Raw genomic sequence first — 18,675 nt, forward strand, 5'->3', positions numbered from 1 at the left:
GATATTGCTTCCCCCTACTTATACCTCCCGCGGAGATCACGAATGTAAAATTAGAGAGATTCGAGCGCGCACGGAGGCTTTCCGGCAGTCGTTCTTCAAGCGAACCATACGCAAGTGAAACAGCAAAGGGAGGTAATGACTGTGGCACTTAAAGTGCCCTCCGCCACACACCGTTGGGTGGCTTGCGGAGTATAAATGTAGATGTAGATATACCGTTCGCTGGGTTGCAAACAACAAAGTAATGTGAAAAATCACCATATTTTGAATAGCAAGGAAAAAGGGATACAGAACATAAATTTAAGTAATAGGAAGTCTTTTACAGGAGTAGTTGTCTTATATGGATGTAAAATATGAAAGATAAAGGGTACAGACGAGAAGAGTAGGCCTATAACAGCTTTTGAAGTGTGGTATCAGAGAAGATGGGTGGACAGGACAACCGACGAAGGCGCACTGAATCGAGTCTGGGAGAAAAGATCTTCATACCACCGTCTGGCGCATCAAGGAGTAATGGACGTAGGTGTGAGGTGTGATAATCGTAGAGGGAGGTGTAGGCACGACTATAATAAGCAACTTCAAATGGAAGTAGATGAAGATACTTGCGCACAACGGCAACAAACCACGTTCACGAGCTGAATACAAGTTCATCCGTTGAGGTAACAATACCGTTGGCAAAATGACCCTTGAGGAACATCAAATATTAGGGGTCCGGAAAGAAATGTCGTTGCTTTTACATTAAATGAGAAAAGATAAATTGTTAATAAGTTAAGACTACATCAGTGATGTAGTCACCCTCGTTATCAACAACCTTTTGCCATCGAGTGTGCAAATATTCAATGGCCTATCGATAAAAATCAATAGATTTTTGGGCAAAATATCTGAAGATGGTTTCTTGAACATAATCCACATTTCCTCATTTTTGCGACTTAGAAAATATTGTAGCGATCGGGGTAAATAGAAATCCGATGGCGGAATACCGAGCGAGTACGGTGGATGAGGTAATACCTCCCACCCCAGTTCATTGATTTCGTTTCAGAGTTTTTTTTCTTTACGCTCTGCGGTCTTCCGTTATCGCGTTGCAGAATAGCGCCTTCCCTGTCCACAACCGCTGGGCAATTTTCAATTAAAGATTGATCTGCTCCATCCAACTTTTCACAGCAAATGTCTGCACTCCAGGTTCCAGCACTTCAAAATAAACGACTCCACGAGTACTCCACCAAACACGCAAAGCGCCTTTTTGAGGAGTAAACCTGGCTCTGCTGTACCTACTTGGTGGCGATTCTTTCTGAGTTTTGGGTTATCGTAGAGGACCAATTTTTCATCTCCAGTGATCAAGCGATCAAAAACCGCTTCTTTACTGTACCGGGAAGCAATAAATAACATGTGGTGTATCGGTTAGCTCTGTTTATCTTCACCAATCTGCTGCAGATGTGCTCGGATGGTCGACCAAGGTTGGTTAAGAGTGTCTGGCAGCTCCGCGAACGACACGGATATGCTTAAAATTCCGCCCTTAAAATGACGTTGTGTAAAGTTGTCGGGAAGATAAAAATTACCAGATTTGGACGTTGTAAACGACCTTTTGAATTTTCGAATGTCTGATGAACTTTTTGGTAGTAAATGTTGAGTTACTCAGCTCAAAAAGCATACAATGCCCTTCTAATATTTGGCTGACCACTTAGTCTAACCGCAAACCGCAAACCGCAAAAAAAAAAAAAAAAAAAAAAAAAAAAAAAGCACTTAATTATGTATTAGTCTTTAAAATGTCTTTGGCACGACTTTGAACACAATGATCTGATAAATGACAAACGAATATGGACACGGGCATATAAACGACATTACTTTCCGGATTCCCTAATAGTTGTTGAAGGATGGCCGAAGATGCACAAGGGAACTGCAGGGCTCATTGTGAATTACTCAGCTTGGAAGCATCATACAAGTACAGGTATTGGCGGCAGAACCGTGGAACACAGTGCATCACATCCATTTGCAGGACCGTCGCTGACAACTTGCGAAGGCTTAAATGGAATGGGCATACAGCGGCGAGCAAAGCCACTCCGCAGTCGTCAGCGTAGATCTTAGCGGAGAGTCTCTGGAACGACTTACACGAGGATAAGCGAAAAACGGGAATGCGTTTTTGCATTATCTCTCCACCGACTCGAGGCAGGCAGACTAATACGTCATGAAGAAGATAATGGCTCATAAATAGCCGAGGGTAAAGAAACGCTCCGTCCATTGAACAAATGAGCTCTAAATCATGTAACGAAGCGTACCGTCCGGAGGTCTCTAAATAATGGATGGACAGATGAAAGGGGCGGCGGAGATTATGCCAACGGCGGACTAACAATGCATCGGTCGCTCTCTTTATTTTAAAGCCGAGGTCACCTAGTTAGTAGTTACCAGAGTAGGATGGAGACGGCAGGGAGGGAGGAGAAGTTGTTCTGAACCCTTTCCGCAGCAAGAGTTCATCGCCGCGCGGGCGGCTCTCCGATTGGTCCACTCCGGCAACTGCGCCGCGTCGCGATTGGGCAGTCCGGTCGGCGGTGGGCGGGTCGGAGGGGCGCTGTGGGCAGTGCCCCGCCGTCACGTGACGCGAGGCGGCGCCGCTCGGGGAGGCGTGGCCGACGGCGGGAGGGGCGCGGCGCGGCGCCGCTCGCCAGTCCGGCTCTGGCCGCCAGCCCGATCGTTTGCCCGCTGTTCGGCTGTTTGTTTACACGCGCGCTCTGCGCTCGGCGCCGACACCAGTGCGTGGCGTGGCGTAGCGTAGCTGCGAGGCCGGCATGCCCATGCCCGCGCTCTCCCGCTCGTAACGGCGACGCCCGGCCCGATGACGATGAGCTGCCCGGAGGTGGTGTACCAGGCCTACTACCCGTACCTGTACCAGCGCGCCGCCGCGGGGTCGGCCGCCTCCACGCGCACGCCGCCCTTCCCGGCCTTCTCGCAGTATGACCGGGTACGTCGCAACACGCCGCCTCCACCGCCGTCTGGATTACTGTGCTAGTTGCTGAGTGCTGTGGTGTTCGGTTGCCAGCGCGCTGTTCGTTGCGATAACATTTTGATTCCACATCTGCAGTTAGTAAAATTCTTTCGGATGTGTAACCCCGCCGAACTACAATACTCAACATTTCAGACGCTGTCAATTGTCAGGGCGTCGACTATGCAGGGTGAATCACCTAACACTTGCACCACAAATTATTATTATTAATAATATATTTGTCTGTAGACAATTTGATACAGACACATCGAACATGTCAGGAACAAGTAGAAATAACATACAGATTGAGAATTACTAAAACCGACGGATTCCTGGCTGGAAATGGGAGAAGAAAGGTCCTCCGGACCTGCGTCCGAAAACGCATCGTTGCCACGGTAGGTGGCGCTGACAAATAAAAGTTCCTCTGATCACGTGCGCTCTCTGTAGCCCACAGACGTTGATTATGGACTGATGATACTAGTTCTGGTAGAGGTTGCTTCGTCGGTAAAGAGGATTGACGACAGAAATCCCATAATTGTGATGGTCTGATGCAGAAACCGTCAACAAAATCCTTCCCGTGGAGGGACATGGCTCAAATGGCTCTGAGCACCATGGGACTAAATATCTGAGGTCATCAGCCCTCTAGAACTTAGAACTACTTAAACCTAACTAACCAAGGACATCTCACACATCCATGGCCGAGGCAGGATTCGAAGCTGCGACCGTAGCTGTCGCGCGGTTCCAGGCTGAAGCGTCTAGAACCGCTCGGCCACACCGGCTGGCTGTAGAGGGATATCCGCTGCAGATAATCATTGCACTCGTTCTAGGTGGTGCGAATAGTAGCGGTTGTCATGCCAAATACACATAATCGTACTTTGGCTTCTATTATGCTGGTGGTCCACTTGCCTGGAGCCTGTAGGACACGCTCCTCGAAATCTAGTATATGCACAGTCCGCAGCATCCTTACACGTTCGTCTTTTTGAAAGGGCCCATGATCACACAAACGCTCAAAAAGGAGTTAAAATGTTGTGTGATATGGTTGGTCTCCGTCAGGGTACTTGTTTTGGTATAGCCGTGTTGCCTCTCGATCGTTTCCATCTCTTCTTCATCCTGATCGTGTTGCTTGCAGTACGCTGCAGTCAATCACACTGCCCGCAACATACAAGGAACATTCAGCACGTGGTCAAAGGACCTTTGTTTCGTGGCATCTACCGTGACAACGGTGCATTTCCGGACATCTCTTTATAGTGCCTTTTTTCCTCCCTTTCCAGTCAAGAATCTGTCCGTGCAGTTTGTCGGTTTTAGTAATGTTCACCCTGTGTCCACGAAAAACATTAACAAATCAGGATAGGATGAGGATAGGGGAGGGAAATCGTCCATGGCCGAATCGAAGGAACCATCCCAGCATTCGCTTTTCCGACAAGGGGAAACCATGGAAAACCCAAATCAGGATGGCCGGACGGGGAACAAACCTCAGTCCTTCAGTATGGAAGTCCGGTGTATTAAGACGGCAGTAGCCACATCGCTCGCTACATGATTAGAAGGGAGAGCAACAAAATACAACGTTTACATTGTGAGAACAACACGCATAATACGTAAGTAAGTCAAAAGAAATTTTGAAAATAAAAACACTACTGAAAAAATAAAACAAAACATGAGCAAGTTACATGACACTGCATTCAAGTACAAAATGCTCAATAAGACAATGAGTGATTTAAATAAAAAACATGAACTTTGAATTAATACGCTCCTCAAAAAAATAAAATACAAGAGCACATTATATAGTAGGTACTTCTAAAACATATGAAGCACGAGTACACGAAAACCTACCGACACTAAAACCATCACAATTAGTTTAGCATCAGATCCTTCCATCCTTCCTCAGCAGAGGTGTGTCACACTGCCTCCGAAACAGAGGTAACAGAAGACCAACAGCAGAAACATTCTTTGTAGAGACAAACACAGCACTGGCGTACTTAGTTAACAGAATCAAAAGAATCCAACAATAATGGAAGACCTAGTAACACTATAAGCTAACATAAGCATTTACGTTGCACAAACACTTCTGAGCAAGAAATGATTTTAACTCTGATCTAAAAGTTGTTTCCATCTCCAGCGTCTTTATGTATGTTGGCAGCGCATTATGAACAATGGCACCAAAGTGGCTCACATTTGTTTCACATGGAAGGCACTGTCGGTACGCGGTTTCCACAGAACTGAACTGTAGGCAAGAGCGCGTGTTTGCACCCAGTACACAGATTTTGAGACGTTGACGAAAGGGCAGTTTTTTGCAACAGTTTCAAACTTTTAAAAGGGACAGTGCATATAGACAAAATCCTAGAAGTGGAGTAAATGAGAATGTCAGTGTTGTTCGTTGCAGGAAGCTAGTGCAGGTAGTTTACGAGTTATCGTATTGTGAACTTTGCAAACATCGGCAGCCAATTCATTGCTTACATCCTACGCGACGATGTTACGTTGTTTACCCTGTGTTGTGTGTACACTGTGACTGCACTGCGACGATCCTGACACTTAGCTTGTGTTAGATGACGTAGTAGTTCGTGCTTGGAAGATGGTATTTCCCAATGGGAAAAAAGGTGGACATGCTTGTGGTTTATGATGAATGCAGGAAGTATGCCTTTCGTTCGTGTACCGTGTACGCTTCTCAAAAGGATTACAGCTGATACGAAACGGCTGTCACCGCTGCCAGCACTGCAATTTCCGCTGAAATGTAAGAACGTATGCAGGAATCGTTCGACGTCAGACTGCAAGCTTGAATTGACACTAGTGGTGGTCATTTTGATCACAGACTTTGAGCGTACACTGGTTCTTCACATGTCAGACTCCAAAGAGGTACTGCATTCACCCCTGTTTGTCGTTCGTATGTCCTCAGCAATGTCCTATTTAACAAGACATCCCGGTGACATTAACATTTGTGTTGGGCTGCACATACGCATCCATGTGAAATTCACATTCTTTTGTGCTATGACATGGAACGGACAACTTCGGTGTTTACAATGTTCAGACTGCGATATGTCGTAAATTACTTGCTCTAGACTTCTGTAACAAACACCACTGATGCTATCATTTAGTATCCTCTGATTGTGGTACTATCAACAGGCATTATTCCATTGAAATATTTGTACGTTCTTAAAATAAATACACACATGAAACTCCCAACACTCTGTGTATAGTCTGCGTAGGCGGGCCCCAGCCTATCATTCCAATCTGTGCTAAGGCGCTGCAGTCATGGACTGTGCGGCTGATCCCGGCGGAGGTTTGAATCCTCCCTCGGGCATGGGTGTGTGTGTTTGTCCTTAGGATAATTTAGGTTAAGTAGTGTGTAACCTTAGGGAGTGATGACCTTAGCAGTTAAGTTCCATAAGATTTCACACACATTTGAACATTTTGAACACTCCAATCTGTGAAATCTGCATATCAATGGCGCCATCAGCTATCGAAATATTTGTGGTGCAACTATTGGGTGAGTCCCCCTGTATCAGTTGTTCGCTTTCTAAGTACGTTCGGCACGGTAACTTAGCTAAAGTCGAAAGACTGTGTGCGACTTCGAAATTATATTCACTTGTTTCCGGTTGCAACCAACCTTAGCTTTCAATAATGTGTGCTAGTATGCTGATTTTGTTGTAGATATTTTGTTTCCGGGTTAACTCCCCTGTGCCGAGTTGTGATTTGTGAAGCGATCGTTTTATAAATGAGTGACGAACATGATGTTGCTTCATTGAGAGTGACACTTTCAACTCATTTCACTCCTGTTTGTGGAAAGATAGCTGTGCTTCGGAGCCGATCACGCAAAATGATGCTAAAGGTTGTGAAATGCTGCGACACTGAGAAACAGCAAAGCGAACTGCTATACCCGGTTGCTCAGACAAGAAAGCGAGCTGCTTCCTACACAGGAAAAAACGTGGTCAGCCAAAAGAATATCCGAAAGTGTAGTAACACTCATACTGGCGAATTTATAGAATAACTGCTACGTATTTTGTAGCTTCAGTGAACATATTATCAAATTTAAATCATTTCATTTCAAATACGTATATCATCTCTGTATTTTCGAGCTTCGTGTGTTACGTCTGTTTTTGCTTACTACTGTATGAAGACGCACTGAACTCACTACCCTCTGCTAATTGCGCTTGGCTAGGTTGTCTGTGTCAAAACAGTTGCGTCTTTATTTGCGTAATGCTTTCATTACACGGGTGCAGTTAGTTTCTGTAAAATTGTTTCATATATATGACCGCGCCAAACTGTAGAATATCCCAACGTTTCGTACATTATTACGAGTTGCATTATCATGTTGAAGATCTGCACACTCTGTTTTGACTTCACGGCTGTAGTTAGTCTCAACAATTTTTTTTTAAATGTAGATATTCCGACGTTTCTGGAACTATTACAAGCGTCCGTCGTCAGAGTGACGACATATACAAAGAGTATACTGCGTGACGTAAATGTTTTCATAAATAATGTCAGAAAGGAGGCTAGCTTATTCTCGCAAAACACAAATTTTTGTGGTCTGTTTTACCCACACATTGTAGCATTTGCGAATCCTTACTGCAGATGTTATTTATTACGTCGTATAACGAAATAAATACGTGTTTAATGCAATATTATTCAGCCTCTGGTTAGTTCCCTGCCCCCCCCCCCCCCCCCCCCCGCCGCCCCTAATCTTCCTCCCACGCTACCTCACCGTCGTCTGCAGGCTTATTATGCTGCTTGTCGATTACTAGCTGTTCGTTCCCATAATGTTGACCCTAAGGCTGCAGGTGGCCCTACGAAAATCCTTCCAGAATTGTGACTACACCGAAGTGTAGAATATTCCAGCTTTCTGGAAACTACTGCATCTTTTATGAGTTGCGATGTCGTTGCAATGAGGAAAGACAGCGATTTAGTTTTAATTCCCTTTAACCCCAATGCTTATTCTCAACCGAATATTGGTTTATTATCGGTTTTGGACTGTGATGACCATTTTCAGATCTATTTTCTGATGTAAACACTAATTATTTTATTTTTAACTACATAAGGTAAAATGCCAGGCAGTGCTTCCATACATCCGTAGATATTAAATACAGACTCGGTGATAAACATACCTGAAAGTCAATATTTAAAAAAGTACACGGAATAAAAAAATACGCCAAAAAGGTGGCGGCAGTTAAAATCAGTTTCGGAATAGACCTAATCCAGCATGCACAGAAATAGAAACGATTATGTAGTACATTACACACATATGGCAACAGTGCCTACTATTACCATACCTGGTGCAGCCTACACTGCACATTTATAGGTATTTATATTTTTCCAGCGTAAAACATATGAACATGCTCATAACAGACCGAAATCGATAGTAAAAATTTGATGTACATTTGCGATCAAGCACTAGGATTGAAGAAATTTGGAATGAAGTAGTACAGGTATCCGTAAGGATCACGATCTATGCAGTGGACATCCCGCGTGAAGCAGTTATTTCAAGAACGTCAGGAACAAAATCGGCATGATCGAACAAAACATAAAATCCTCTCGTTCGTGATATCCACAAGCTTCAGCACCTGAGAATCCTTAATGCGCAACTTGATCACTACGTCCTACAATCAAACAAATCAGTGATTTTATTGTTCTTTGGGGCCCGCAGTGCAAAATATGTCTTTCAATGACATGATTATTATGAATAAATCCAGCTACACTGCTAAATAAATTGTTTATATTTATCTAATCCACGATGAGCCCATTTCGGAAAATTGCCATCGTCAGGTGCTGTGTAACATCGTTGCGGTCATGTCCTGTCTGTTTTAGAATTATTACTTTCTCCCAGATGTACAGTGGCGTTGTACGTCGGATATTACTTGTTTTCCATTTGTGCTATTTTTCTGACGGCTTGTCATCCAAGCTGTCAGAAAAATAGCACACATGGAAAACAATCGTGAATTAGATAAAATGTAAACAATTTACATAGCAGGGTAGCTGGATTTATTCATAATAAAATCATCGATTAACAAAATATTTATTCACCTTCATGGTATCGATTATGTGTTCTCATTCGAAAACTTTTTTTCGGTGACACACCGATCTATATCGTTCGTCGGGGTGTAGATTAGGTTGGAAGGTAACAATTTGGTCGTGAGTTGACAAAACCCAGAGATGTAAATACAAATTAAGAGTTGAGATGACAGACTGAAGTTCAAGATAGAGTTCACTCCATATTTAACGCGCGTCATCTCCGACGAGAATTTGTGCGCTTGTTAAATAAAATCAGGGTAAATAAGGAACGAATGTCTTTTTTGGGGTGGATTTCTTATGCAAACTATCATTACATCAGGTCATGCGTATTAGTACTATGCCACTACGTCTGTTTTTTGAGTACGTCATATAGCATGACTGTGTTAAAATAGTGTCTGATCACAAGTTCTCCAGCAAACGATGTCTTTTTTCATAAACTAGTGTTAAGGTATTGCATAAAAAATCTGAAGATGTGCAGAAATAAGATTGAATGAAACAGTATACTTAAATTTGTGATTTCCAAAAACCGGTGAATACTATTTCCTACCGTAATTTTTGGATGCGCTGTTACTGAAGAACATATTCCAGTGATGATCGTTTCATGAATGTTTAGGAATATCGAAGTAAGGTTATCATCAAATAATGGTACGTACATGTGCGAAAACAATTTTTTTATTGCCTGACAAATACTTTCCATTTTCGTTGCATTCGAAAAATCTTGAAAATATGAGTTCAGGGACAGAACGCCCACTCAACTTCATAGTGAGACTAGTCACAAAAATTTTCTGAATTCAGGGACCGAAGCCGTCGACCAAGCATCCTTTCTCCACTGTGTCATGTAAACATTGCCTAACATAGCTCGGACCGATGTCTTCCCTTCAGGTTCAGAACATTAGTACTTTTACAATTAGATCCTGTTTGCCAGAATATCAGTATAAACATGTATACACCACAAGCCGTCGTACCAGTATTAATTACCGTAGCGATTTTCAGTTCAATTCTGTCCGTGAATTTAGCAAAGGAAAAATAATGACTTCCTCTATGCCCACCAAAGTGAGCTGATTTTGTTATCTTACTGTCATGATCCTCAAATGAGATTTAGGATGGTGTCAGCAGAACTGTCATTGTCTTCGTATAATAGTGTTTTTTTAAATTAACCTAACAGGGTTTCGTGTGAGCAATATGTCTTCCAGAGATACCCGGTACGCTGCAATTTCTCGCACTCATTCGTTAAATTTTTTAGTATGGGCAATGAACACCTGCAGACACGGTATGTGCTCCAAAAGCCGGTGCAATGCTCTTGAAATGGTCCCAGTAATACACTTCATGCAATCTCAATAACTGACAACATTACTCGATTACCGCTAGAATAAAAAAAAGTTCCGTGTTATCATTCGTTTTAAGAAACCTGAAATCGTTCATGAAACATCAGGGATATTCGGGTTTATCTGTGAGCTTGTGTTATAAGCACGCCCGCGAAGGTCACCTGCTTTCTGCTGCTCTCGACATGTTTGCAATGTTTCTACGAATGGAATTATTTATTACTCCTGAGAAGCGTTCTTGCTTAGTTCTTCGATGTATCGTCAGTGGGGTTGGTTATAAAGCGTACCTTTATTTGTATACGGTTAGTCAATCCTAGCTACTGCACCTAAAGCGGACTTGGACATACTAAATAATGTAAACATGTAGTTCAGTTTGCTTCCCTCTTTGCAAAGAATCCTACTGTAGGTACCTGAGAATCTATACACACTTCTGCTAGTGTGTAATGAGAATATCAACATTTGCAAATAGAAGTAATTAACATTTGCTTGTTTACATGCGAATAACGCCGCGCGGGAACTAAAATACTGCGATTTATTTGAGTGTTAGGACTGTTCAATAGGTAATGTTATAGCACCTGTTGTTCTTTGCGTGTTTGCTATGCAGCCACTTAGCGAAGGACCTTAATAAAGTCACAGAGTCGTCGGATGCGAGATAAAATTGTATTGAATTTTCATATGTAAATGACATATCAAAACGGGCTTTTTTTTAAATTCCCCCATGTGGAGGCGTCGAGCTTGTTTGTAACTCATAATTAAATAGGTATAAGTTTTCATGTGTGTTTGTGCTGTTTTGGAAGCAGAACTGCAGGTATTACATCTACGCTACGGAATGCTGTGCGGCGCTTTGGATCTCGCCACTGATAAAGCATCAGTTGTGGGTTGAGTCAGATGCGTGTAGCGGTGAAGTATTGTGTAGCGTGCTCTGAGTTGCCATACAGTGCATTTTCTTCCCGACGTGTTTCTTTGCTGGTCCGTATCTTCTACTTCACTGGCGCCACCCCTGAAGATCATCGTGACGTTTGCAAGTTCTCAGGCGCCGTCCGGCGTTTACATAGTTTCTGGCAGAGAATGTTCCTAAATTCCGCTTACAGAAATGCTCGAAGTTCTCTGGTTAGACGGTGATTTGAAAGTGAAACTATGGTCAGTTACCGTACAATAGGGGAGGAGTGAACCGTTCTATTCTCACGTTTGCTGAAAGTAAGAGCGACTGTAATTTATTGCGCTTCTTATAGTTACAAATGTATAAGCAAATAATTAATTAGATAACAATAACCAAATCTAATCAATGTTCCAGTAATCGAAAAGCACGCTGATCGGGAATGACGTGTGTTATGAGACGCATGTGTACTGTTAAGTTTCGTCGGCACCCCAGCCAAGGCAATGCTACAACGTTATATGAGCAGTAGTTACCAGAGACAGCATAAATTACGATCACTCACAAGCTCAGCCGACGTTACCAGGTAGAACACTTTTTTTTTAAATATATTGCTTCGAGTAGCATCTCTTCCGACACCGCTTTCTATTCAGTGATCTAGTTGGCTACCTCTGTATCAACTGAGTGTTTATAATGGTAATTTATAGCACAGTAGATACTCGTATCTCAGTTCCTGCGAATTTCATAATTTGCCAATATGTCTGTAATTACTTATTTCTGTATTTCAAACAGTGAATAATCAGCACGTTACTGTTGTTTCGGAAACTTGGATCGGCACATTACTGTTGCTTCGGAAACGTTGACAGGGAATGAAATGAAAACTACACTGATGCACAGAAGGAAACCCCTGCGCGCCAGAATCACCAAAACGCATTCCAACCTAAATAAAATGCTTGCATAAACAGGAAGAGTGTTGCGAGTTTTTATCGTTCTACCTAACATTTCGATTTAGGTTTGTGAATTACTAAAGAGAAATAAATAAATTACTAAGAGAGATAAACGCTGAACTCGATGTCTGCGTAGTGTCTGCGTCACACACGTTCATTCTGCCGGCCGGAGTGGCCGTGCGGTTCTAGGCGTTATTGTCTGGAACAGCGTGACCGCTACGGTCACAGGTTCGAATCCTGCTACGGGCATGGACGTGTGTGATGCCCTTAGGTTAGTTAGGTTTAAGTAGTTCTAAGTTCTAGGGAACAGATGACCTCAGAAGTTAAGCCCCATAGTGCTCAGAGCCATTTGAACCATTTTTATTCATTCCATGCGTACTCATCATTTTCGTAGCTCCACAAATGACTTCAAAGATTTTACTGTAAGGGCGAGAGTGTTTGGAGAAAGCAGTGGCTGTACTATTCGTGAGAAATAAAACTGAAAACCTTCTGAATGTGTGTAGTTCTTAGCTTTTTCTCCACATACCGTTAAAATTTGCGAAATAGGTGAGGCTGCAGCGATATTCTGTTACGTGTACGGAGATCTTTTGTTACCGGACATGACTGACACTGATCTGAAACAATCGCGGCCGGATTAGCTGACTATTTGATACGCCCTGCAACTGAGTTCGAGCGTTTTCCGTCTCTGATTACCCCGTTGTCCACGGGTCGCTAAATTCTACTCTTTTTAAGAGTTTTAATACTCAGTTTCAGGACACCTGAGTGCTCAAATCCGTTTAACAATGCGAACTGTATCGAGAGCGTGCTAACTACCCGTCCATCATCCGCGTGAATATTTGGTGTTGCCGCATTATAAACCACGGTATTACTGTCTGTCATTATTTGTGTACAGCGCTCTGTGCCGACACTGCAAGATACTTAACAGGAAACTACAGTAAGGGTTGGAGTCAGTTTGGAATTATCGGCAGTGTCATGTATTTGTTTCTGCAAGCTAAGGAAGTAGACCTTCAACACAGATTGTGTACAAAGTGTTTCGAAATCCCTACCACTCCCTTTCACCATTGTTTAAAGCATTAGTCGTTAGCTACACAGCCAACTCATTGAATTATTTGATTCTTTAACATAAGAACAAGGAAGCAACAAAAGCTGTGACTGTCTCTAAGTATTCAATTTTTTTCCGGTCATTTTTCATTGCAACTAATTAGGTATGACGGTTTTTGTCCATCTTCAGTTATTCGAAATCGCCCTTCTTTATTTTATACGTTGACTATTTTTACGTTTTGCTTTGAAACGCAATTTATCTTTTACAGTGGCATTTTGATAATGCAAAATGAGAGAGGGAGATATAAACACACTCATTACATCGTGTAATATATGGAAAGAGAGGTTCTCGAATAATTGTAAGTACACAGAAAGACACTTAGTTACATGCTAGATAAATTCCTCTTCAGCTTTAAAAAAAGAAAATCTTTATTCAAAACTACAAATGATACATGATTAACCCACTACCTAAGTACATTAGTGAGTCCTAAGTTTACATTATAATTACTGCAGCTAGATTATTATTCACTACAGGTGTTTTTATACTTCTACTATTGTTCCACTATGGGCATTTCTAAGTTTTGCTACTATTCAGTGGTTCATTTTTCATTGATTACTAAGTTACCCATGAGGTTAATTCACTACGTCTAGTTCCGTTTGTATGCTACGTTGTATAGTACCCCTTCAGCGCGGACGAAATGTCCGTAAACTTATTTGAATGTACGCTAGTGACGTTGCACCGTGGAGGTGTAAACTTTTCAGTTCGACGACGTTCGCGACATAATAAATTCTGCGTATTTTGCAGTGAGTAGGCTTATACATAGCAGATGCGACGAAAGTTGGTTAGAGAGAGCTCTCACAGTTTGGACGAGAACAACTTTCCTCGTAAGAGAAAAATTTCACGAACAAATATTTTGTACCAAAATTTTATTCAAGTGCGCTTAAGCGGACATTGTGGCACACAGATAATTATCGATAGATTTGTTCTTTGTTTTAATGTATTTATTTTAAATGATTAATACTTTAATTATTTAAAAATTAACTTTTAACGCATTAACATTAGATTCAGTAGCAGAAAATAATTTCTTAAGCTAAGTCGGTACTGAGTGGGTCGGTGTTGGCACTGGTCAGGTTCACTCTACCAAAATTGCAATGATCATACGCTGACGAAGAGTTATTGATATATTTCCATGGTTCACCACCACAGTAACATTATTTATGAATAAAAACTCTTCCGTCAGTTCATAAAATTCACACATTCATATTCAACAAAGGCACTGATAACCACACCATTAAATTCCCTAAAACAACCACCACCACCACCACCACCACCATCACCACCACCACCACCACCACCCCACCCACCACCAGCGCCATCACCACTGCATCACCATCATCATCTTCATCAACATAGTCCCGGCAATTGCCTTAGGCCTTAGGGGTACAACAGTAAACCTGAATCTGGACAGCCGGACGGAGATTTGAGTCGGCGTCCTCCCGAATGTTCTTCCAATATCTCACCACCTTACTTGGTTTGTAGAGGTTGTCTGCAATAAACGCGTGTTAGTTTCGGACACGACTGGGACTGATTTTCCAGACAGTTTATTACATTTTCTGGCATAATGATATTATGACTGTAAAGCGGGATATTTTCTTTCATTAGGCTTGGTGTTCCAGAATATGTAGCAGATCTGCAGTTCCAAAATATATACAGTATTTTTTCCAGGAAGTTCTGCCATATGACGGACCAATATCTACGGAACAGATCTGGCGAAATTTCGTTGTCGTTAGCCTTTTGTTGTCGTGAAGTGTCTACCGTGAAGCGTGTGTATGTCTATGTCTAAGAAGTCAGCAGCCTCTGAACTCTACAACTCCAAAGACTACAGAGCGCCGTAGGAACGAAATATTCCCGTCTTCTTGCCAGCTCGACGCAGAGCAAATCAAACAAAAAGGTAGACTAGTAATAGGCATTATCCTAGTTCGAATTAAGTTCCGCCGTCGTAATTGTTCTGCTGTTTCGCCGAAGAAAAGCAGACACATAAATAATTAGAAACTGTTTATGAATTGCCTCGTCCGAAGCATTTCTTCGATCTTATTAGCAAAGGCATTACACCCTGCGAATATATAAGGGACGATCGAAAAAAATTCCTTTAGAAAACCACACTTACCCCTTGCTTGCTAGTTGGTGCTTGTAAGCCCGCATCGGAGTCGCGCTGGGTTGCATGTACGCTGTGGTAACGACCTCAAACGGAAACTTGGTGATCACCCTCTATAATAAGTTATCTCTTTTTTTCTTTAGAGTAATAAGTTGGTCACGTTACACGTGGATTTGAGGCGGAATGGATTGAATTTTCATAAAGTTTCCTTTATCTATTTTTCCAATGAAAGAATATTCTAAAAACGTGCAAGCAGACGGAATTTCGTGATGTGAACGAGGAAAAAAACCAAGCATAAAATCCGCTAAGTAAAATCGAAGTCTTTTGTAACGAACTGTTTTTCCATCTTTAAAGCAACCCGAATTGTAAGTATTTTTCATTACAGTTCACTGATGTTTTATTTCAATAAAATGAAATACGTTTGGTGACAAAACGCGCATATTCTTTTACTTCCGAGACGAATCAAAATGGTTCAATACATATAAAGCAGCTTCCGAGAATACGGCCAATCAAATGGAGAATCGACATCTACATACATGCTCTGCAAGCCACCATACGGTGCATGGTGAAGGGTATCTACATTCCCTTTCCGGTGTCATTTACAAAAAATGGAGCAAGGGAGAACGAAAGTCTGTAAGGTTCAGTAAGAGCCCTGATTTCTGTTATCTTGTCTTCTCGGTCATTACGCTAGTAGGATCGTTCTGCTCTCTCACGCAGAATGCGGCTTTACTACACTTTCTCATTAGTTTCGTGAAAAGAGCGTTTCCTTCTCACCATTTGAGTTCACGTAGCTTCTTCGTACTCTCTCTGAATTGCTTCTATACATTCCTATAATCTGAGCTGGTGGAGATCCCAAAGATTTGAGCAGTACTCAAGAGTGGTTCTCAAAAGTGTTATGTACGGAGTCTCCCTTATAGATGAACTGCACTTACTAGAATTCTCCCCACAACCTGAAGTCACACTTATTAGAGTTCTCCCGACAGCCTGAATCCGACCATTCACCTTCCGTACAACAGATAACACATGCTTGTTCCATTTCATGTCACCCTTTACTACGCCTTGTGCCTTTGCCCCGCATCGACGCAGGATCGGCATGGTTATTAACGAATCTCGCATGGTTAGTTTAAGGGCTGGCTGGATGCCCTGCTTGTCGCCGCCCCCTAAGCCCCCTGCTTCCGGTACGGAATAGCCACATTTACATCATACTCTGCATCTACCCAAAGGTGTATGGCGGAGGGTACTTCTGGTACCATTAACAGATTCCCCTCCCCCCGTTCCACTCGCAAATGGCTTTTGGGAAGAATCATTGACAGTTAACCTCTGTACTAGCTCTGATTTCCCAAATTTTCTCGACGTAGTCATTTCACGAAATGTCTGTGAGAGGAAATAATATCTGATTTGATCCATTATAAACGGTTCTGAAAGCCTGCGACTGTGAAAACAACATATTTGTTTATAAATAACTCATCTGCTACCAGTTACGATTTTCTTTATTTTATTATTCTCACGACGCGTTTCGGGAAATGATTCCCATTTTCAAGTCCGTTTTTCGTGTCAAAAGGAATGACATAAAAAACACACAAAACGCACTTGAAAATGGAAATCATTTTCCGAAACGCTTCGTGCGAAAAATAAAATAAAGAAAATCGTGACTGGTAGCAGATGAGTTATTTATAAACGAACCTAAGGCAATAATATGTTTTCCGACTCTTCCCGGTATGTGTTCTCCTGAAATTTCAGCAGAAAATCTGTCTGTGTTACATTAAACCTCTCTTGCAGCCTCTGCCACTGGAGTATGTTGATCATCCCTGTAACGCTTTCGCATCGATTAAACGATCTTTTGACGTAACGCTCCGCTCTTTGTTGGTCTTATCTACCTCTTCTGTCAGTCCTACCTTGTAAGGATCCCAAACTGATGAACAATACCTGCGAATCGGTCGAACACGCGCCTTATATGCCACTTTCTTCGTGGATGAGTTAAATTTCCTTAAGATTCTTCCTATGAATCTCAGTCTGGCACCTGCTTTCGCTACTGTTTGTTTTATAAGGTCGGCCGCGCTAGATAGCCGTGTGGTCTTGGGGGCCTTGCCACGATTTGCGCGGCTCCCCCCGTCGGAGGTTCGAGTCCACCCTTGGGCATGAGTGTGTGTGTTGTCCTTAGTTTAAGTTAGATTAAGTGTAGTGTGTAATCCTAGAGACCGATGACCTCAGCAGTCTGGTCCCATAGAACTACCACAAATTTCCATTTTTTTTAATATAGTGATTCCGCCTAAGGTCGCTCTGGATAGTTGCTCCTAGATATTTTACAGTAGATACTTTTTCCAGCAGTTTGTCACTAATAGTGCAGTTATACAGTAGTGGACTTCTTTTCCTTTGTGTGCCCAGTATGTTACATTTATTTAATTTCTGCGTCAACTGCCAGAACCTGTACCACTCACCAGTCCTCCGCAGGTCGTTCTGAAAATCGCTACTGTCTCCAGCCGTTGCTACTTTCTTGTAGACAACCGTGTCATCTGTGAACTGTCCTAAAGAGCTTCCGACGCATATATATTGTAAACAGTAACGGTCCTATCACTCTTCTTTGGAATACTCCGGAAATCACCTTTACATCTGTCTATTTTATTCTGTTAAGAGCGACGTGTCGAGTTTTATCTGTAAGGAAGTCCGGTCGCAAATCAAGTCCGATATTCGTAAGCTCGTATTTTTTTCACTAAACGGCAGTGCTGGATGGTGTCGAATGCCTTCCTGAAGTCGAGGAAGACGGAATCAGTCCGAGCGCCTTTGTCCACAGAGCTATGGGTCTAGTAGAGGAACAGAGAAACCTGAATTACGCTCAGGATCTCTGTTTGCGAAATCCATGTTGCGTGTACCACAACTGTTTGGCGGAAAATGTGAGAGTGAGCTAAAGTTTTCTAAATGTTTGCGAATCAAAGGGGAGGCAGGACTTGGGTACTAGTCCGGTATTCACCTAGTGGGACGTGGGAAACGATCTAAAAACCAATCCCAGCTTGCCAGTATGCCGACCTCCGCCGGGCCTATTTGATACGGGGCCGTAGCAACTCCCCGTCTCAAAAGCAGCTCTTTAAGGTGCACGACTATGAGTGCGGATTCATACCACCCTTTGTATGTTGTTATAGTTTTAGAAGAGATTTAGATTATCAAGTTCAGCTCGTTAGCCTCCCAGGCCATCAAAAAGAAATTAATTTCAGGTTAGTAGGACTACGTTCCGTCTCCAGTCGACAGCCACGCGAATTACGAACGACAGGTACGAACTGCTTTCCGATAGCGTCGTCAGCGCCATCTAGTGTAGCCGCATAAGCAAAATTTCTGTGTTACAGTAAAGGGCGGACATGGCTGGACTAGAGGC

General features: G+C 42.5%; 1 protein-coding gene across 1 annotated transcript in view; it reads left to right on the forward strand.

Moving 5' to 3' along the window:
• The first annotated feature begins 2,669 nt into the window (after positions 1-2,669).
• The window catches only part of LOC124545840 (protein vestigial), a 409,415-nt gene continuing 393,409 nt past the window's right edge, over positions 2,670-18,675 (forward strand). The window contains exon 1 of the mRNA XM_047124798.1: positions 2,670-2,947. Within this exon, the coding sequence (XP_046980754.1) occupies positions 2,822-2,947 (126 nt within the window). The 5' untranslated portion in view covers positions 2,670-2,821. The remainder of the gene's footprint in view (positions 2,948-18,675) is intronic.

Source organism: Schistocerca americana, chromosome 8 (genome assembly GCF_021461395.2).
Source record: "Schistocerca americana isolate TAMUIC-IGC-003095 chromosome 8, iqSchAmer2.1, whole genome shotgun sequence".
Taxonomy (NCBI): Eukaryota; Metazoa; Arthropoda; class Insecta; order Orthoptera; family Acrididae; genus Schistocerca; species Schistocerca americana.